The 21,550-nt window shown below is 52.0% G+C and overlaps 1 protein-coding gene across 3 annotated transcripts in view; it reads right to left on the bottom strand.

The window, feature by feature from the left end:
* Nucleotides 1-21,550, bottom strand: part of DNMT3A (DNA methyltransferase 3 alpha) — a 102,298-nt gene that overhangs the window by 6,956 nt on the left and 73,792 nt on the right. For all 3 annotated transcript variants that reach the window (XM_080909381.1, XM_080909380.1, XM_080909382.1), the window contains exons 7-21: nucleotides 9,204-9,419; nucleotides 8,781-8,939; nucleotides 8,172-8,279; nucleotides 7,859-8,015; nucleotides 7,385-7,534; nucleotides 7,227-7,271; nucleotides 5,766-5,845; nucleotides 5,302-5,414; nucleotides 5,000-5,183; nucleotides 4,678-4,762; nucleotides 3,566-3,711; nucleotides 2,870-2,960; nucleotides 2,522-2,670; nucleotides 1,575-1,660; nucleotides 809-878 (exon numbers count right to left, since the gene is read on the bottom strand). In XM_080909381.1, coding sequence (XP_080765507.1) covers nucleotides 809-878; nucleotides 1,575-1,660; nucleotides 2,522-2,670; nucleotides 2,870-2,960; nucleotides 3,566-3,711; nucleotides 4,678-4,762; nucleotides 5,000-5,183; nucleotides 5,302-5,414; nucleotides 5,766-5,845; nucleotides 7,227-7,271; nucleotides 7,385-7,534; nucleotides 7,859-8,015; nucleotides 8,172-8,279; nucleotides 8,781-8,939; nucleotides 9,204-9,419 — 1,839 coding nt within the window. The remainder of the gene's footprint in view (nucleotides 1-808; nucleotides 879-1,574; nucleotides 1,661-2,521; nucleotides 2,671-2,869; nucleotides 2,961-3,565; nucleotides 3,712-4,677; nucleotides 4,763-4,999; nucleotides 5,184-5,301; nucleotides 5,415-5,765; nucleotides 5,846-7,226; nucleotides 7,272-7,384; nucleotides 7,535-7,858; nucleotides 8,016-8,171; nucleotides 8,280-8,780; nucleotides 8,940-9,203; nucleotides 9,420-21,550) is intronic.

The raw sequence follows: 21,550 nt of genomic DNA, 5'->3' as shown, positions 1-21,550 counted from the left end.
GTGTTCTTTCTTTTGAAGAACCATTTATTTTATAAGTTTAAGAGAAAAACTCCAGAAAAGGCAAACTATAAGTCTCAGCAGCTGCCTGGAGGATGGAGAGGGGGAAATGCAGTGCTGTATAAGCAAACATGTAGATCAGATACATGTTAGACAAGTAGCCACATGTCAAGGGGGAAGACGAGAGGGGGGGGGGGAGAGAGAGAGAGAGAGAGAGAGAGAGAGAGAGAGAGAGAGAGAGAGAGAGAGAGAGAGAGAGAGAGAGAGAAAGCCCAAAGTTTCAGAAAAGGCACACTTAGCTTCTAGTCAGCATTCAAAAGAAAGAAGCACAGAATAAAGGGAAGTCAGAACACGGGTAGAACCCAGACAACCCCCGTAGGGACTGACCTGAGACACCCAACTTAAAAAATTGAGGCTGGAGAGATGGCTCAGTGACTGAGAACAATGGTCTGATTCCCAGTAACCACATGAAGGCTTGCAACCATCTTTAACTACAGTCCCAGGGGATTTTTACATCCTTTCCTGGCCTCTTCAAGCAAACACAGATGAGGTGCAGAGGATGTGCAGGCAAAATGCCCATGCACCTCCCAGAGCCTTGTTAAAGACCCTACAGTGCCTACCCGGGATGGGATGGGTGGAGCACATCAGGACTGCCTCAGTCAGCATGCCTGGCTCACTCCCTGGTCAACTGGTCTACACTCCCACACCATCCCCAGAGGTCAAGTGGGGTGTGGGCAGCGTTACCATGCACTCCTCAGCCCAACGTTCACTACCACCCCCACCTCCCACTGTCCTGGCTACTGAGGCTCACCTTGGCTATTCGGCCGTGTTCCAGACACTCTTGCAGCTCCAGCTTATCATTCACAGTGGATGCCAATGGCCTAGAAAGCAAGGAAAAGCCTATGTAAGTACCAACCCCTGGTAGCCACAGGACTCCAGGGAGGGTCAAAAGCCCTTACCCCAAATAGACACACACACAGTGTAACCTGCACACTGTGCCTGCCCACAAGCAATCAAATAACCTTAATCCTTACAGGCAAATTTAAAAGGGGTTTCAAAAATACATACCAGACAGCTAACACCTAAAGCCTATCCAGGGGCAAAAAGTACATAAGCAACCTGTATCTTGACTTCTGGTGGATTGTTCGGGGTTGGGTGTACTGGCTGAAGCCGATTAAAGCTAGAGTTCCGGGTTGCTGTATAGCATCTCAGGGCAGCCCGGGGGCAACGCCCACATCTCAAGACAGCTCAGTGCACATCATTCCACTCAAGAAGTGGAAGAAGCACTGCGGATTCCCACGTCTGAAGCCAGACTAGACTATATGGTGAGCACCTGTCCCAGATACCAGGTTGGGGCTGTAGTTCAGTGCCCATGCCTACCGTGTGCAAAACAAAAGAGGCTAAATCTTGAGCTTCCACTTTTCTGAGAAAGTGTTTAAAAAACAAAAAAGCGTTTCAGAACAGCAGCCCTTTGGCAAAGGCAATCCTGGCTGGACATTCAGTGTTTCCCTCCTTGAGCGGTCTGTCCTGCCTGCAGCCCCTCCTCCCATAAACCCCATCCAGGAACCCTCACTAACCTGTTCATACCAGGAAGGTTACCCCAGAAGTAACGGGCCCTGTGTGCAGCAGACACTTCTTTGGCGTCAATCATCACGGGGTTAGACTATAAAACAGGAGATGGTTTCAAGGTGACCAAAGAGAAAGTATTAATTAAACACTGCTGGGTAACTGGGCTGCATAGAGCCTCAACTCTCCAAAGGAACTTCTTTCTTAGGAAGTCATATACCATAATAACTAAATACATCCCACATGTGCTTGGTAGAACATTCTAGATAGACCAGCACAACCCAACTGAACTTTTGTAATGATAGGAACAGTTATTAGGCCAGTTGCACTATGGTTGACTCCTATGTGCTTAAAATGAGGCTCATTCTTGTAGGAATAGCCACAAGGCTGGTGACTCCAGCCTGGCATGCCTGTTTGTGTGCCGTGCCCTCACGTTCACCATGTGAGGTATGACTGAGCCTGGGCTGAGGAGGAGCATAAGCCGGCGGCCCACCACAAGAATGCCTTGGGCAGCAGCATTTCCCTGTGTAGATGGCTTGAACTTGGTTCAGTGCTAAACTGGGGCTCACATAACAGGAAGTGAAAGCAAAGATAAGCCATGATTTTATCTCAGGTATCACAAGACACCCGTGAGGGTGCCAGAGAATGAGCAGAGGTCATTCTGGTCAGAGAAAACGGACTTTGGAGTCTCCACAGAACCCAAGTCTCAGGACTGGTCCCAGCCCACGTGTTTGATGTGACCACAACACCTCTTGCAACAAGAGTACTTTCTTCCTAGGTGGGCCTCTAGCACTACTTCCTCTCTACACAGGAAATCTTCCTGAAGCTGCCCCTAGCAAAGAGAAGCCACCAGTCCCCAGCTTTGATCCCCCAGCTCCAAAATGCAGACAAGGGGTGAAGCAACAGTCCCAGACAGAAGCCATTGGTGAGCTGGCCAAACCAAGGTCGCGGTCTATACCTCAAGAAATCGCGAGATGTCCCTCTTGTCACTAACGCCCATGGCCACCACATTCTCAAAGAGCCAGAAGAAGGGGCGATCATCTCCCTCCTTGGGCCTCGCGTCATGCAGGAGGCGGTAGAACTCAAAGAAGAGGCGGCCAGTACCCTCTGAGAGGTTGGAAGAAAGAAAGAGCCATTAGCTGGGGCTGTCTGCATCGGACAGTGCTGAGGCCTGGGCATGGGCAGGGTGAAGGGAAAGGGCCACTGGAGGAGCTGCCAGGGCAGAATTGTTCAAAGCATATTCCTAAGACCTAAGTGCAGAAGAAGGTACCGGCTCAGAAAGCAGAGGAACAAGGAGGGCACTTACCGTAAAGTCCCTTGCGGGCAGGGTTGACGATGGAGAGGTCATTGCAAGGACTGCCCCCAATCACCAGATCGAATGGGCCCCACTCCTGGATCTGGGAGGACAAAGGTAATGTGATGGGTCTGCTGTCCAGGGACAGAGGCGGAGGGAAAGAACCGTCTGTGAGTCTAAGAGGCAGAAGAGACTTTCTAGGCTTATCATCTCAGTGTGCAAACAGACCCAGCAAGGAGCCTAGGAAGCGCCAACACCCCCAAAAAAAACAGCCTTTCCTGAGGTGGGGAGCAATTAATTGTGATTAATCATGTGATTGTCCCCCTGGGATTGGATGGATGAAACTGCCAGCACTCCCTTAAGCCCCTGAAATGGAGACTGGTAGAGGAACTTCCCAGAAGCACTTAGATGACAGGAACCCTTCTCCAATCCAGAACACATTACCACAAACAGTCCTGAAAACACTGGGGAGCAGCCCCAAACAGCAAGCTCCGCTACCCACCCCCACCCCATTCTACACAAGCCGGGGACTAAACCAAGCCTTCAGGCCCTCTAGGCAAGAGTTCTATGTTCTATCTTCACTTCTCAAAACCCCACTGCCAACCTGCTCAACACCCTGAGAATCCACAGGAGTAAAATGGAAAACAAGGAACAAACAGGTGGAACGGAAGAAGTGGATGGCGGTGTTCCCAGGAGCTGAGGACATACATGCTTCTGCGTGACGCTGCGGACGTCCCCGACGTACATGATCTTGCCCTGGTGCCGCACCATGCCCACTGTGATGGAGTCCTCACACACCTCGGAGGCAATGTAGCGGTCCACTTGGATGCCCAGGTCCTTGAGCACTAGGAGCCCTGCGCCAGCCAGCAAAGAGCAAGCAGCGTCACGAGCCATTAACTTGATACCCAGTCTTTTAAGACTTACCCTGCCAGCTGCACACAGGGAGTCACCTGGAGGCCCACGTGGGCTCCCAGTATCTTTTCTCAAATCAAGGCAGATCAGCACAGACAAGCACTATGACTTTGCCTAAGTGGAAGGTGGCCAAAGCCAGGAAGGACTAACCAAAACAGGTCCGGAGAGTGGCCTTTTCTTAGTTTCCATGTGTCAAATGACACAGAATGGTGCCTGCTCCAAGGGTTCACTACTGGCCCAGCTCCCCCAGGACCAGCTCTCTGTGGTCAGGCACCCACACTTTGTATTCTTCAACCTGCTTATTCCTGGCTTTGGACTGCCAAGTCTGATATCCTAGGTACTTGGACAGAGGTCAAAAGTTCATTCCTCTTAGGCTACAGAGCTTGTTCAAGCCTCCCTGGGCTATGACTCAGAAATAAAACAATAAACAACTGACTATTGCTCGTTAGAGCTGGACATAGTGTGCACACCTTTAATGCCAGTACTCAGGAGGCAGAGGCAGGCAGATCTCTGAGTTTGAGGCCAGCTTGTTCAACATAGTAAGATCTAGTCACTGAGGTTACATAGTAAGGCACTGTCCAAAAAAATTTTAAACAGTCAATGCTGTTAAGACCTAAGATTATTGAGGCTCCCTGCAAGCTGTTGGGAACAGTGGGAATGGTGTCACTGTCCCTTCCTGGGTGTGGCTTATATCATGAAAGATCCTGCATCAGTAGGTGGCATAGGTTGGTAAGGAAGTCAAGATAGCGAGTTGAAAGAAAGAACAATGAAGTGACCCACCCAGACTTGACATAGTCTTTGGTTCATGCTTAATTCTTAATTAATCATTCGGTTTTATCAGCTATACTCTTACTATTTCTACTATCTGACAAAAAGCAGGACAGTCCCTCAGGACCCACGCCACTCACCTGTAGCAATTCCATCAAAGAGAGACAGCACACGGATGGGCTTCCTCTTCTCAGCTGGCACAGGTGGGTAAACCTTCGGGGGGTCCTAAGTGGTGAACACCATTGATCAGGTCCATGCTGGGACTGTCCCTCGCTCCCCATCCTGTGTTGGTGCCTCCAGCTGAGAAGGCCTCCAGCTCCACAGGCCTTCTGGATGGAGCTGCACAGCTCACACACACCTTAGTCCCTCTTGCAACCTGCCCAGGCCCCACTGCCTACTCCAGGGCTCTCACTGGAGGACTAGCCTCAGAAAAGCGTGAGACAGCCTAGACCCAGCACTCACAAATTCCTGGTCGTGGTTATTGGCAAAGAACATCTGGAGCCGAGAAGGCCAGTCTTCCCGTCTCCGCAGCAGCCCATAAGTGCCTTTGTGCCCACACATGTAGCAGTTCCAGGGGTCTTCCTTAATGGCTGCCTGGGCAGCTCCTGGCCCCACCAAGAGATCCACACACTCGACACAAAAGCACCTGGAAGAAAACCCAGCGAAGAGAGGAAGTCCAGCAGTAGGCAGGAGTGCTGGCTGGGGCACAGCAGGAGGAGCAGCCCGTGCGGCCCAGTAGGAGGCTCTGTGGGTGGGGCCCTCACCTGCAGCAGTTGTTGTTCCCACACATAAGCACTTCCCGTCCCCCACAGCAGATGGTGCAGTAGGACTGGTACCCGTCGTCGTCATATTGGTAAGCGCACTCCAAGAAGCAGTTCTAGGGAGGACGTGAAGGGTCAGTGTGGAGGTCCAGCAAAGCCAAGTGCAAACAGTCTCTGAACCCAGGGAAGGCTGAGAGAAGGAAACTGCCCACCAAGAGTTCCATCCTGCAGCCGCCTAGGGGCTTCCACAGGCATGGCATCTATTGTCTGCCTCTGCCACCCACCCTTCCCCCATGGCTCTAAGTCCCACTCCTGCCCACGTGAGGCCAAGACTCAAGTAGGAAAGGATCTTTCATAATATAAACCAGAATAAGCCTCAGTCTTTGGAGCATAAGTGCATGTGAGGGTCCACACCACATCTGGTCAGGTGTTCCCAATGCCAAGAACTGGGTGGGCTGTTTCCCTACCTTACAGTTCTGGCACATCCCACCGATGAAGAGTGGGTGCTCCAGGGTGACGTTGAGGCTCCCACATGAGATACAGATATCTGTAAAATAACAGGATGTCATGAGCATCCGGTTCCCTGGAGTTCCTGCCTACCTGGGTGTCAGAGCAGCAGTGAACGCCGGTAACTCACTCCCATAATCTCAGCATTTGAGAAAAGTCAAAGATCAGCCTAAATGACAGAGGGAGTCCCAAGACAAAGTAAAAACCAGCAAAAAGCTGTGAAGAGGTGGCTCAAGCCAGCATGAGGGTCCAAATTCAGACCCCTGCATGGAAGTCACAGGGAGAAGTTGGGTAGACATGATCAAGAGACACTTGACCAATTTAGAGTTAAGACACTTGAAAATTTTAAGTTTTTTTTTTTTTTGTTTTTTGTTTTTAAAGGTGTCAGGTGGTGGTGGTCCATGTATCTAATTTCAGGCAGGGGAATGTCCCTGTGAGTTTGAGGCCAGCCTGGTCTACAGAATGAGTTCCAGGACAGCCAAGGTTACAGAGGCTGTATCTTATAAAACCAAAGAGGAAGAAGAGGAGGAGGAGGGAGGAGGAGGAAGAGGAGGAGGAGGGAGGAGGAGGGAGGAAGAGGGAGGAGAGGAAGAGGAAGAGGAGGGAGGAGGAGGAAGAGGAGGAGGAGGAGGGAGGAGGAAGAGGAGGAGGAGGGAGGAGGAGGAGGATATCAGGCATGGCAGTAGAAGCCTGTAATCCCAGTGCTGGGGAGGGAGAAGATAGGGGAAGTCTTAGAGCCTGTCCAGCTTAGCTACAGTTGTTGAGTTTCATGTTCATCGAGACCCAAAATAAGGTGGAGAGCAATTGATATCAACCCCTGACATCAGCCACATGTGCCCACACTCGCATGAGCACTCCTTCAAACACCCCTCCACAGACATATGAGCCCACACACGCATAAGCATTCATTCACAAACACCCAGCTACAGACATGTGAGCATCCATTCACAAACACCCCACATAGTTTTTGAAGGCAGCACTTGGTCCCCCATCCCAGAAGCTCGCTATCATCCAGGCATACGGCAACATGAGGACAAAACTCCGTTCATAAGAACAGGGTTCCCTATCTGTCCAAGCTGCCCTGGAGAGGTTCTCAGGGTATCCTCCAATCCTGTTCTTTCTCTGTTCATCTATAGATTTCAAGACCCTGAGTTACATCATTCTGACTGGACCAGGGAGGTACATACTGCCTTTGAGAAGGTGAAGGATGAAAGAACATCAACTCCAGTCAAGGCCACAAGGACCAGCCATCTCTGAAGGCTCTGTGATATTTCCAAACCCTAAAGGACTAGAAGCATCAGATGGGTGGAGGAATGTGCGGACAGGCCCTGGGGCCAAGGCCTTCCCAAGAACCCACTCTCGTGTGACCCCATGCACCACCCCTGTGAGGAGCAAGCCTGCCGGTCCCACACAACACTTACCCTCGATGTTTCGGCACTTCTGGCGCACCTCATACACCAGCCGCTCTGAAGAGGATACAAGCTTACGTTAGGAGGTTGTCCAGATGGCCCAGGATGGGCACCCACATGATGTCTACCCCTCAGAGCTCCCAATTCTCTCTCCAGAGCCAAGCTCCTACCTCTGGTGCGTTCATCAATGATCTCCTTGACCTTGGGTTTCTCTGTTGTGCTCTTTCTGGGTTTCTTGGCTGGTGGGGGTGGGGCGTAAGCAGCTGCCTCAGGCTCCACCCACATGTCGGTGTAAACCTCTTTGTAAGGATTCTTCTCCTCTGTACCAGGAAGGCAGGCGACCACAGTTAGAGACGCAGCCACATGGACACCACACTGCCCCAAGACGCAGCCACGTGGACACCACACTGCCCCGAGACGCAGCCACGTGGACACCACACTGCCCGGGCGGCTTTCCACCCCCAGCTCTGAGATTCTGGTGAGCCAATGGATGACCAGCTACTTTGGAAGGGTGCAGCAGCGCACCCTTGAGGTAACAGAAGGAAGCATCACATGCTATTTCTAGTCTGCCCTACTGTGAGGCCTCTGCAGCTTTCCAAGTGTGGCTTTCCCTGTCCTGGCTGCCCTGGACCAGGCCACATTACCTTCTGGTGGCTCCAGGCCCTTAGGACCGGAGGGCTGGAAGCCGCCGAGGGCCCACTCAATCATCTGCTTGTTCTGCAGCTCCACAGCCTTGCCAGTGTCACTCTCATCGCTGTCATGGCAAGCTGGGAACAACTTCCCTGCACGGCTGCTGGCCACCTAGAAGGGAACAAGAGAGGGGACAGGTTAGAAGGCAGGGGAAACCCAACTCGGAGCAGCCAAGGTGGGCAGGAAAACAGCAGGAGGGAGCCTGAAGAAGGGCCTCAGGGTTGGCTAGCGCAGCTCCAGCTTCAGGGATGCTGTGGGTGTGCTCACCTGGAGGACTTCGTAGATGGCTTTGCGGTACATGGGCTGCTTGTTGTAGGTGGCCTGATGGAATGCACTGCAGAAGGAGCTCAGCGGCATGAGCTTCTCCACACACACCTAGGGACCAAGCCACCCTTAGTTTGTTCCTTCCATGGGACAGTCTCATTCTATAGTCCTGCATGGCCTGGCCAGTCACTATGTAGCTCAGGTTGGTCTTGAACTTGTGATCCTCCAGCTTCACCAGGGATTACTATACCCATGTGTCCTCTATTCAGTTAAGCTACGTATGTGCCTTGTAAAGGTTGTGCATGAGGAACATTAAGAGTCACTGGACCTTTGAGGGACCAGAGGTATTGACAAAAAGGACAAGTAGTAACAGCGGTGCCCAGATCAAGAGTGGGGAAACATGTGAAAGGCTCTGGCAGCCGATAAACCAGAAGGCTTTCTGCTCAGCTCAATAATGGCTAGCTATGGCTTCTTCCACCGACCCCATACACAGGGGCAAGCAGAGTACATTTTTACTGCCCTTATTGTAGATGGCACCCAGCAGAAACTAGGCCACAGGACCAAGACCCTTTATTCTCTTCCCCAACCTCCTAACCACCAAGCCCAACTCACCACTGAGAACTTGCCATCTCCGAACCACATGACCCAGCGAGTGCCTTCAGCTGCTCGGCTCCGGCCTGTCATCCACCAAGACACAATTCGGCCTGGCCACCAGGAGAAGCCCCGTAGTTTCCCCCACACCAGTTCTCCAATGCCAAAGCCCCGGCCATCCTGGAGCCCCAAGGAGCAAAAGTCAATACATAGCAGTCCTAAGTGCCAGCCACCCTGAAACCTCCCAGAGCTCAACCCTAGCCCTGGGCATCTGAGGGAAGCATGAGCCCATAGGGACATCAGTTGACAAAGCCAAACCAGGAACTGATTGATACTCTGGAAGCAACCAGTAGAAGCTGGCAGGAGGAAGGAGGAGGGTCTGGCAACCAAAGAGCCCAGGAGAGGAGAGAGCTGGCCAAGGCCGCTAGAGAACAACCTGCTCACCTCGTACTCGGGCTCGTCATCAGCTGCCTTGGTAGCATTCTTGTCCCCAGCATCGGCCCCGACTGGCTCAGGGGTGGTGGCCACAGTTGGAGATGCAGGGTCTGTGGGCTGCTGCACAGCAGGAGGGCTAGCCTCTTCTACCTTCTGAGACTCTCCAGAGGCCTGGTTTTCCTCCACAGCATTCATTACTGCAATTACCTTGGCTTTCTTCTCAGCCTGGGGAAATGTGAACAGGAAGTCATGAGAAGGGCTGTGAGATACTTAGAAACCTTCAACCCATCAGTGGCCTGGAGAGAGCAGCTCACCATGCAAATAAAAACAGCTGAAGCTGGAAGGCCTACTCAGCTCTCCGTCCGGTCTCCCAGGAAACCTCCCTCTTGGCCCAGCATCTACCCTCTGACCTTGTGAAGCCAAATCTCACACAGCCCAGGTCGGTCTCAAACTTGCTATGTAGTTGAGGACGATCCTGAACTCTCAGCCCTCCTGCCTCTACTTCTTAAATTCTAGGATTACAGGTGTATACCACAAGGGCTGACTTCTCAAATCCTAACTGTGCACCGCTGCTCAAGCAAGGATCTAGGCTCCAACTCTTCCGGCTTGCTTCCCAACTGAGGAAGTGTGCCTTTCCGGTTTTCCCTTCGGTGTCTTTCTGACAATCAAATCCTTCCCACTGAGTTTCTAGGTGACTTAGAGCACATCTCCTACAGTGCGGCATAAGGCTCTATACATGCCTGTTCCTGTGCAGCCCGCATGCTGGTGCTGTTTGTCCCGTGTGCTTGGGTATTTGCTCAGGACACCGGATCAGGACTTGTCTCTGCCAAGCTACCAACAAACCTCACCTATTCTCTCACTGAAAGGTCGGCGCCCCCCCCATCTCACTCTTGAGACAACGGAGTATGAGCCGAAGAACTCCTTCCCAAAGCCAGGCACGCTGGTGCACACCCTTAGCCCTAGCATTTGAGAGGCAGGTGGATCTCTGTGAGTCTGAGATCTGTAGACCAGCCTGGTCTACAAAGTGAGTTCGAAGATGGCCAGTTACAGAAGACAGACCTTGTCTTTACCAAACAGAAATAAAACAAAGCCCTGCTCAAGGATCCCTATAAGTACAGGCTTGATACCAAGTTCTGGAGACCACACAGTTCACCTCCATTTGGGCACACCTCTGTCTAGGGCACACACGTCTTCCAAAACTCAAGGCTCTGCACTTCACTATTTTGGTAAGGACAGAGAGCAGGGAAAGGAACCTTGACCTTCTGGGGTTTGGGCGACAGGGTTTCTCTGTGTAGCTCTGGGTGTTCTGGAATCCGCCTGCCACTGCCTCCCTTGGTATTGCTGGGATTAAAGATGTGCAAATTCACACCTGGCCCAACCTTTCAACCTGGAGCCTTGCGCACACACCCTCACATGTGCTCTACCAACTCCCTGCCCCACCTCATTTTCTACACTTAGCTTTCCAAGAACCTGGAGCAATGAAAGCTAACTCACTCTTGAAGACTAAACACTCATGGGCGTCGGGGAGCACACTCAAATAAAAGGGAACTTTTTAAAAATATCTTTTTTTAGTAAACAACTTGGAGCCAAGTGTAGTATACACTCACCTCTAATCTCAGCACAGGCAGAACTGCTAATTGGGAAGCCAAGAAATCCCTCTTTAAAAAAAAAAAAAAAAAAAAAAAAACAAAGACAAGCTAGTTGGGAGTTTTAGAACTAGTCAGAGTGTTTACACGCATGCTCAAAGGCAGCAGGCTGGCCCAGTTTCTGTGAGTTGCTCTGACCTAAACATCTAAACTGTAAGGCTTCTGGTCACTTTTCTTGACCTGAGTAAGAACCTGAAACACGCGTATCAAGAATTCCAAGGATGCCCTCCAGGGCTGTCAATGCTAGCTTGCTGGTGCGAGCTGCTCACAGGGTCGCCTTTAAGGTGAGTAATCTAGTACCATCTTACTCCAGTCCTCATGCTCTTGCCTCAGGGCAACAACCCAACTTCTTGTGATCCCTAAAACAGAGGGTGGTAATTTTAAGTGCTTACCATTGAGTCAGCAAATCCCAAATGGAATGGTAGGGCTGGGGACGCTAGCTCAAGGCTAGGGAAGAATGCAGAGCAATTACTCAACTTTCCCCAACCCCACCCTCACCTGGCCAGGCCTTGTTTTTCCCCTTCCCTGCACCAATTAGCTATCACCTCCCAAAGAGATGCACCAAGGTTGGCTTTGGAACGAGTCCTTTCTCCTGGAAGCTACCTTCTCTTCCGGAATCATCTGCAGGTTTTACACACAGAGAAACACCCCTGCCCAGATGTTGCCTCTCTCCTCCCATCGTGCCTTCTAGAACTCTGACAACCACACCAGATCTAACTCGGGCAGCTGCCTCCAATGACCAGGCCAGCATGAGGCATGCAGCTTGCAGAGGTGGGCCTGCTTCCCTTTCCATAGCAAGGAAGGCTCCTTCCCAGGCCTCCAGGTCTCTAAGGGAGTCGTGCCTGCCGCCACCTTTATTATCCCCCCACAGCTCCTTTGTCTTCCTCCTCACCCTTCACCACAGTTCGTGAAAAGTCTTCTCCCACAACTTCCCCAGTTTGTCAGATGCCGCTGCTGATAGCTGCTTTAGCATCCCCAACCCACCAGCACAGAACATGTGCCCAGCTCAGCTTGGGCTGGCAAAGAGGAAAGGGGCCTCCACCAGGACCAGCACAGTAGAGGGGGTTAGCAGCAGGAGGCCAGAGGAAAGGGGAAGAGGGGGCAGCGTGGCCGGTGGGGGAGGGGCTCATTAGAATAGTCAGCCTGGCAGTACAACCACCCTCCTTCCCACGTTCACTACCTCTACTCCCCAAGCAGACAATGGGAGAGGGAAGGGTTAACTAGGGACTCTAGTATCTGGTCTCTAAGCCCTGGAACTAGGCAGGGTCCAAGAGGGGCACAACACCATCCCCCAATACCCATAGCTCAAGAAAGCCACTTGGCCTAGAGTTCCTCCCGCCCAAGAAAGCCGCTGGTAACTCTATGGTCTACAGTTTTCTCTGTCCAGTTCCACCTCCTCAGGCAGCTGTACCGGCACCACCTCTCTTGGTGACTCCCATTCCAAAGGTCAGAGGTCTGATTGCCTGCCTCTGCCGCCAAACCCACGCGGCTTTGGGCTATCCCAGTGTCACAAAACACCAGGCTATCTCCACGACCCTGAGTCTCGCACTACTCCCTGGCATAGCTCACCACTTCTTTTCTGGCTGCTGGCCTAGTGATACAAGAATACTGGGGTGTATTATGGGAGGAAACTGTCTCTCTCCAAAAGGCCTAGAGCTGGTAGGGCCTTGAGGCCAACATGGTCCCCCAAGAAAGCACACAGGTCATCAGGAACAGCCAGGTACCCATCAAGCCACCAGGACAGCCCAAGCTGCTTCCAACCCAACTCCAGTCCTCTCTGTCTTCAGCCGAGACGTCTGCTCCCAGCCTGCAGTAACCGCTGTCCGGGCTGATCTTTCTGTCCCCTGAGCATGCCAGGTGACAACTGAGACCAGTGACGAGTGAGGCCTTGAAGCTCCTAAACTCGAGTGTGTGGGACGACCCAAATCAGCATCCCCGGAACTCAGTTGGGCTGGAGGCTAACTTGACTCTTTGCAACACTGAGGGCTGCAGGGATCCTCCCACCGCCCCCACCACCTCCCCGCCCCCGGTATCCCCAGGACTCTGTCCAGGAACCTACCCATAAGGCCAGGTGCAGCCCCTCTGCAGTACAGCTCAGGTGTGAGCCCCGGCCCGAAGCTCTGTAAATAGCTGCCCGTCTGGGGGGAGGGGCAGGGGGCGTTGGGGCTGGGGGCGGAGGGGGCCAGAGGGAGGGGGAGGGGGCGCTGGGGGGGAGGGAGGGAACATTTTCTTTGTCTAGAACTCCAGGTCACGTGAGCCCCACTGGAGTTCCTGGTTGGCTACGCGCGGGCCGGGGGAGGGGGCCGGCCTCCTACGCTGGCGCTGGGCCAGCCCCTCACCCCGGCCCGAGGGGCGCGGGGGGCCTGGGGGCGAGGCTGGCCAGTCCGTTCCCAGGGCCCCGCCCCTCCAGCCAGCGCTTTCGGACGGCCCGCTCTGCCCCTTCCCCCAACTCTGGGGATAGGGGGCGTAGGGAAGATGGGGGCCCTGGGGGAGGCAGGGTGCTTGTGGGCCACGGGGAACCCAGAACCGCGGTGGTGGGATAGGAGCGCTGGCTTCAGACAGCCTGCCTGAGAGTGCCAGTGCCGGGAGAAAGTTGTAGAAAGTGAGTTTCGCAGACGCAAGAACGGAGGGGGAAAAAAAAGCGAGTGCGGAAGCGCGCAGGCGAGTTTACACTTTAAGAGATGAGGCTTTGAGTTTACGGAAACGCCGTTTAAGGAAAGTTAGAACATAGATGTGAGTGAATAGAAGGTGTCCCAAGCAGGTTGAGGGCGCCCCAGAACAATAACTGTTGGGGAGTTAAATCCCATCGCCAGGCCACGCTACAGGTGAATGGAAGTGGGTGCTTTAAAAGCGTGGTTGACATGTAGACTTTGAAAACTTCTTCCCACCCAGTTCCCCAGATCACATTAGGTATCTTGCTTGGTTGTCTCATTTTCCTGTTTGTTAAAGAGCAGGGCCTTCATTCACAGCCAAGGCATCTGCAGCTGTTAAAACCTGTGGTGGTGAAGTACACCTGTAATCCTAGAACGTGGGAGAACAGAGATCAGAAATTCAAGATCCTTGACTAACACAAGTTCAAGGCCAGCCTGAACACGAGTGTGCTGATGTCTCCTAGAACCACTAGATGAAGCCATTTCTAAGCAAAGGCATAGTAACCCCAAGGCACACACACCACTCCTGGCCCTCCATTAGAGGACTGAAGCATCAGACACAGACTCTTGTCCCTGCTCTCAGGAGTTGATAGAAGGTAACAGAAGGCTGCACCAAATGAAGGATGTGGATGAGAGAAGAGAGATCAGAAGATGAACAGGACTTGGAGGAGGCAGGCAGGTAGAAGGGAAGGAAGGAAGAACTCTTCCACCCACCCTCTCAATTTTGACTAAAGCTAAAAGGCTGAATAGTGGGAATGGGGCCAAGCACTGAGTGGAGATAGTCTGTAAGTGGCAGATGTTCTGGAAAAACAAGGTGAATGGGTATTTTACAAAGATTAGTCAGGATTCAGTTTGCAAGATGAATTAGAACAAAGAACTGGAGGAGAATGCCCCAGCGGGGGGTGGGGGTACTGCTATCTGGCTGTGATAGACCTGATCCCATAGCCACGACCTTGACACAGACCACTTAACCCCAAGAAGTCTGTTTTCTTCTCTGCAAAACAGGGGTGATGACTTCAGCCCTCTAGAGCCTGGAAAAGCAACATTCTAAAGACAATGAGGTAACACCCCAGGTGCCTGGCTCCCAGCCAGAGCTGACACACCAGCTAGAACAGATACAGGTGAAATGAGGTGAAAGGGTGAAGTAGGAAGGGGAAGCCTCCAGCTCATTCTTCCTGAGACTGCGCATGGATAGCGCACTTAACCCGCCACCCACCCGTGGCTCCCACATGAAGCAGAGAAATTGGGAGATAACTTCCAGTAGGTCATTTCAAGTTTGAGGCTACAGAGTAAAACTCTGGCAAAAAAAGAAAGAAAAAGAAAAAGAAAGAACAAAACCTTAAGAGTACAGGCTTCCCCTAAAAGAGAAAAGGAGCCATTTTCTGCATGCCCCAGGAAAAATCTACTGCCCTGATACACCTTTCAGCACTATCACAGTGGCGTTTGTTTAGACCAGCTATTTGGGCCGCCCAAGCTGTGAGAAGCCCTGAGCTTGTGGCTATGGTGTAGCTCTATGTTAGACCACACTCTCAAACCCCGGCTCTGATCCCTAGTACCCTCCTACCCCTAGAAGGAAAGGAAGTCCTGAATTGACCCCTCTGGCTGCCCTCTGACCTTTCAGAAATAAGGGGTTCTAAAAGACTTGCTCACTGCAATCTCCACAGGCCCAATCAACACCTCAGACCTCTCAAAAAGGAGTTACTGCTCTCTAGCTTGGCTGCACTATTAGGATGCAAGTCATGCTAGCTTCTAACTCATTACGTGGCCAGGGCTAGCCTTGAACTCTTCTTCCTCCAGGTGTTCTTCAGACAAGCTTCATTTTATTACATTTTCCAGTCATCCTCATGCTGGTAAACTGCCAGAATGTGTCACGACAAGCATCATGCTCCAAGTGGCAAGAGTGTGTGTCCTTGACAAGTCAGGAAAGCCTCTTTTCTCTGGTATGTTGCTTTCCTGGAACATTAACGCACTACATGAGTGCTGTGAAAACTCGCTTTTCCAGCCGCACAGAGATGAGATGAGCCTCCAGGCCAGAGCACTTAGCAGAGAGCCTTTCGGGCTGGACGTCAGTGGTGCCGTCGCTCACACCAGCCTGACAAGCCTTGGCTCTGGGTTCAGCATCAGTAGCATGCAGTGTCCTATGGAGGGATTGGTTCCATGGCTGCCTTCACTCACAGGACAGGCACCATTGGGACATCACTATACACCAAAATCGCCACATCTCTTCTATTTGCACTCATTGCAGACCCCAGACACAGAGACATCGCAAAGGCTATGAGGTCAGTGTGAATATCTGCTCTGAACTTGCCCCTCAGTCCTCAGAAGCCTCAGTGTGAAGCAGCCAACATTCCAAATGACATTCAAGCCCCCCACAACTTAGAAGTCTCCCTGATACATAGCTCCACACTCTGAACCCACCTGCCGCTCCTTCCACGGGGCGTTCCCTTTCGGCTTCCACCACTAGCAAAAACCCCAGCTAACTTTTTATGTTAGCTTACCAGCTTTCTCCACCAACAACGTCCCCCTAACCCTGGGTTGGCTGTCCATGGAAGCAGCAGCTATCTGAATGTAAGTTAAGTTAATTAAAATCAAGAACTAAGCTGCAGCTCCTCAGTTGCATCGGCCATGTTACACATGTTGAAGAGCCACCATTTTGGATACATGCACAGAATACAGAACAATCCCATTATCACGGAAAGTTCTGGATAGGGCTTCTCAGACCCCCTCCCCCCATCTCTCCCCACTGTCCCTTATCTCCCACTCCTTTCCTGCTCCCTGCCATTCCACTGTCTAATCTCACAGACAGCTGCTTTGCCTCTTAGGAAGAGGGCTGGACTCATCTCCATGAGATTACAGCTCCCTAGAGGGCAGGCACAGAGTCTTCCTCTGCTTCGCGTGCTAACTGTGGACAGGGCACCTTGCTAGCAGTGGTGGAGGAGTTATGCAGCTGGACGTAACACTGCCTCAGGAGCTTCTTCTGTCTGCATGCGTCCCTGTGTTCCAGCTGCAGGCAGACATTCTAAAGATTGCCAGGTCCTGGGTTAGGGCTCTCCGAACGAAGCTGCCAGGAAATGTTCGTTTTCCTATTCCTGTGCAGCCCATATGGAGGCTGCAAGCAAATGACCAGGACTGGGCTGCTGGCAGTGAGACTAAAAATAGCCTCAGAGCCAACAGTGTGGAGTTAGCAGGACTTGTTACTAAGGAGACAGCCACAGAGAGAGCAACCAAGCAGGAGAAAGTGTCAGACATTCACCAGGAGAGCAAAGGCTGGGCTGGGGGACTCAAAGTTGACAGGGGTCCAAGACTCCCACCTAGAGATGGGCTGCCTTCTGGCAGCTTCTGACTACTGTTCAATTGGGGTAAATATTCCCCTGTCCCTCAATACCTCATCTCCATGGCAACCACCAGGGCTGGGGTAAAGTACCAGCCCCTGGAAGGGAGGCCTCTGCCTGGAGCTAGTTGTTATGGCAACATCTTTCCTTTCCTGTCATTCTCTCCCTCCTGGCTTCTCCTAAGTCAAGACTTGGCTTAACCAATGGGACCAGGAAACACCTGCTAAGTAGCCAGGGGCTCCTGGGAGCCCAGGAAAGCCAGTGAGTCCTCAGCACTGGGCAGTGTATGTTTTCCTCTCCCTTAGTCCTTCACAAGTGACCCTGCCGGAAGAGGCCCACACTCACTGGGGTTTAACCCTATCAAGATCACAGAGAGAGATTTAAAAATACAGATGACCAGGCCCTGCCAACTGGGATCAGTAGGCTTGGATGGAGGCAAGGGCTCTTTTTAAACCACCGTAGGTGATTCTAACATCAGCCAAGTGTGGGGGCTTCAGAAAGCTCAGGCTGTGGGTTGGTTACAAGGGAGTAACCGAGTCCTCAAGAGGACTGAGCCCACCAGAATGGTCAGTCACTGAATGAGGAGAAAGTGGTCTAGAAAAGAGGGATACTCTCACATCTCCATGCAGGTGTCCCAGGAGGGCCACTGTACCTCTGGCCACCATCTGACTAGGCTCCGTGCTGAAATCAAAGCAATGGACAAGCTGTTCCCCGTGGCGGAGAACAGTGGGTGGGGGGCTGGGAAGCCTGCTCCTCAGTGAGTACAGAAAGGCGGCACACATGATTCAGGCTAAAAGAGAAATTCGTCTTCAAAGGTAAAGTGAAAGGGTCACCATGGCAACTGTGGGGTGCCAGCCTCAACCTGGGCACTGCAATAGAACCTTGACCCCAGCTCCTAAGAGCAGCATTTGGCCCAATGTCACACACCCTGCCCCCACTAACTAGATCCATTTTCTGGAGCCAGTTGTGAGCCTGCCTGAAACACACCTACACCAAGATAGTGAGTCTGGAGTACCTGTAGTAGCCAGGCTGGGGGAGGAACCCTGGGGGGAGGGGTGGGAAAGAAGGTGGAAGAGATGAGCTCCTGTTACTCACAGCCTAACTGTGTGCCCAGGACCCACCACACATAAACCACAGCCCTCATTCAAGACAGCATGCAATTAGATGGTAAATTATGTGGTAGTGATGCTTCCTACATGTGCAGAGGGAAATCAGAGGCTGCCAGAGCCAGCAAAGGCAGGAGAATTCCAGGGATGTAAACCAGGAATAGATGTAACCTCCAAGCTTTTAGGGCAGGATGGGCAGATCTGCAGCTCACCTGCAATGGCACCATCCCCCCGGCAGCAAGCAGCTGGAAGAAAGTGTGAGAAGCATGAGGTGAGCCATATTAAGTTGTCCTTAGAGACGGGCAGTGGCCTGGGCTTGCTGTACTTGAGAGAATCCTCATTAGCAGCATCTAATGCAGAAGTTGGAGGATCAGCTAAAAGCCAGTTCTTCCTTCTTGCTGACTCCTTGACTCTGCCCAGCCTGTGTGTCTAGCCAAGCATTCCCCAGCCCTACCAAGCTCCTAAATCCTCTCAGTCATCCCTATGGTTGGAAGCCCCAACCCACCAGGTCTGCCTGTGGGCCCTGCTTTGCCCTCCTCATGCCACCCTGGCTTGTCATCTTCTGCTCACTTTCTGCAGCTCTGGAGCCAGTCCTAGACCAGCCTCACTTTGACCTGCTATGCCAGGGCTGCTAGGTCTGCACTGTTCCTCTGATAGCTCCATCTGAGGGCCTGGGCAAGAGAGACTGAGGAGATTTTGGGTGTGGGGGAGGCTATGCTGCACAGACCCAGGCCTCCACCAGACTATGAAGACAGGATCTCAAGTGACCACCTAGTTTCTCTAACCGGTCTAATGGGTCTAAGAGACACCTTGCCCAATACAGATGGGATCTAAAGAAGCAAGAGGGCAGAAAGAACCAGAGGATAAGTTTGCTCAAGTGGATGTTGTGACCCTGGAGAAACCTGAGTCTGCAGAGAGGTGCTAATCACCCCCAGCAGGGAGAGTGTGCCAAGAGGAACACAGTGTACTACCCCTCCCCCACCCTTTCTCCAGAATCCAGGGGTCAGCTGAAGAGGCAGAGGGACCACCATTATGATTTGGGCACGCAGACTCTCTGAGTTTCAGGGTCCAAAGAAGATGGGAGGAGCCCGGAAGGCTAGCTTGGTTATTGCCTGAAAACAACGGGTGGCCTCTATCTCCATCCGGAAGAGGAAATTTAAATCAAAGCCTGGGTCCTTTCCGGCCTTCCCACCCCCAGGCTTAGAAAGTGAGGGTTGCAACTCCAGCGGCACCTTCCAATCACCTGAAGACCTGAGCTGTCACTCAATTCCAAGTAATCTGCTCCAGGCAGATTAAATAAACAGCTACTGGTGACCCTAGTGCTTAACAAGGCCCCCTCTCTGAAAATGAGACAGCCTTGGGGATTCTGGGCTAGGTTCAGTTCTGTTCAATTCAGAGGCCTAGTGGTTCCCAAACATTGACAAGCCCAGACCCCGTGCTCGGGGCTGATATCCAGCTTGCTACTGAGGCGCTGCCCAAAGACTGGCTTCCACGGCTCAAAACAGGTCTCTGAATGTCTGCCCAGGTGATGTAGAACAACACATACTCTTTAAAACACCGAGATATGTTGTTTTGTTAGAATCCCACTCCTGTCCAAGCTGGCCTCAACTTCCAGACTCGGGTGCTCCTCCTACCTCAAGCTAGAGGGACAGAAGGCCCACCTAGCTGAGCACTGCTTCTGTCAGCATCCTCGGGATGTAAAAGTAAGTTCAACTCAATGTTTGCTGTCTGAACTCCCCCCTACCCCCAGTTTCCTTGCAAATAGCATCAGTTTTTAAACATACAGAGGAATGAATTGCTCTTTTTGTTCAGCCCATCTGAGCTGGAATACAAACACAGGCTCTGCCTCTCGGCTGACAGAGGCTGGGAAGGGTGGCAGTCATGTGGCAACCTAGAGCACTGTGACACTGCAGACAATGAAGCTGCACTCCTTGCAGCTGCATTGTGAAACCTGAAAGGCTGAGGTGACTGAAGTTAAGAACTTGGACAGCTGAGAAAGGTCCCCAGGCCAGGTGAGTGGCGGCTCACACCCGCAAAGCCGGTGCTTTAGAGACAGGGCAAGAAGATCAAGAGTTGGATGTTATCCTTGGCTTATCAAGGCCAGACTGAACTGACATTAGACAGACCCTCCTCAAAACGAGCAAAACCAAAAGAAGAAATGGTCTCAGTAGTCTGACTGGCCCAGAAGTTCTTCAGGAAGCTGGCCTGTTGGTGATCGGCTTCCAGAAACTTCTCCCTGTCCCGTCCTTGCTTTCCTTGCTTTGGGTCTGTTTTTCTGGTTGTCGATTTATGTTGCTCCCATAGTCACTCACAGTCTATGACAGCTGCTGGGGAGAACAGCCTGCCCCAGAGCAAGCAAAACATACCATGTCCTTATTCTAAAGTATCAGGATATCATTCTGTAGCCCAGGCTGGTAGTTCTGCCCTCCCTCCCTCTCTCACCCTCAGTGAAGGCTGACTTCCTCTGTTCCTGAACACCCCTCTCTGAGTCCCCTTACCTTAAATCATGTTAAAATGCAGGCTGGTTCTCTCTGCCCACAGCTGCAGACTGTGCCTACATTTCTCACCATGGCAGGAAGGTCCCTATGATCTAACCAGCAGCTTCCTCTCAAGTCTTCTCTCTCCTCCTTCCCTAACTCTGTGCCATATCTCTTGCTGTCTCCAATATGTCAACATGTCCCTCTCCCCTCTCTCTGCCCAAGTAGTTCCTTTTCTTAATTGTCTTATGCATGGTGATGTTCTCCAAGGAAGTCTCTTCCAGGATGTTTTTCTCAAGCAGCCCCTGCCCCTCCCCCAACCTGTGGTCCTCTCTGCTTGGTTTTCATCAGCTCTGCCTGCAGGACAGCCTTGCTCAGAGTCTGGCAGCCTGCACCACCAGCCAGCATGTGTCTCTGGGACAGTCTGTGTCATCTGTGTCTTTGGCTACCAGCACAATAAGCTGCATCTTTAGTCAATACTGAGTTAAGTTTGTTTAACTCCCTCTACTAAAACACAGAATTCTTTGTGGAGCTAAAGAATCTAACACGAGAGTAGAAATCACTGGGGCCTGCCCTGATGAGTGGGGGAAAAACATTCGTGTGGGTTTTGTTTGTGTTGTTTTGGCTGGTTACTTATTTTGTTTCTGTTTTTTGAGAAAGTCTCACTTGGCCTAGAACTCAAGGTAGACCAGTCTGGCCTAGAACTTGCAATGCTTCTTTTGCCTCTGTCTCCTGAGTGCTAGGACTGCCCTAGCACTCAGTGTCTTGTAGCTCTGGCTGGCCTTGAACTTCTGGACCTTCTGCCTTTCCCATCCTAAGTGATGGAATTAAAAGTGAGCACTTCCATATTGGATTTGTGTGGTGTCCGAATAGACCCTAGGGTTTCTTGAATGATGGGTAAGCATTCTACCATCTGAGCCACAACCCCAGCGCTGTCTCTTCTGGGTGTTTTGCCTGTGTGTGTCTGTGCGTCATGTGCATGCAGTCAGTGTCCATGGAAGCCAGACAGGGTGCCCCAGCCAGATCCCTTGGGACTAGAGTTACAGACAGTTGTGAGCTGCACTTAGATGGGTGCTGGGACTAGAACCTGCGTCCTCTGGGTGAGCAGCCTCTTATCTGCTGGGCATCTCTCCAATCCCTTTAG

The sequence above is a fragment of the Micromys minutus genome (genome assembly GCF_963924665.1).
Source record: "Micromys minutus genome assembly, chromosome: 1".
In the NCBI taxonomy this organism is placed as follows: Eukaryota; Metazoa; Chordata; class Mammalia; order Rodentia; family Muridae; genus Micromys; species Micromys minutus.
This window is presented reverse-complemented; position numbering and strand designations above follow the sequence as displayed.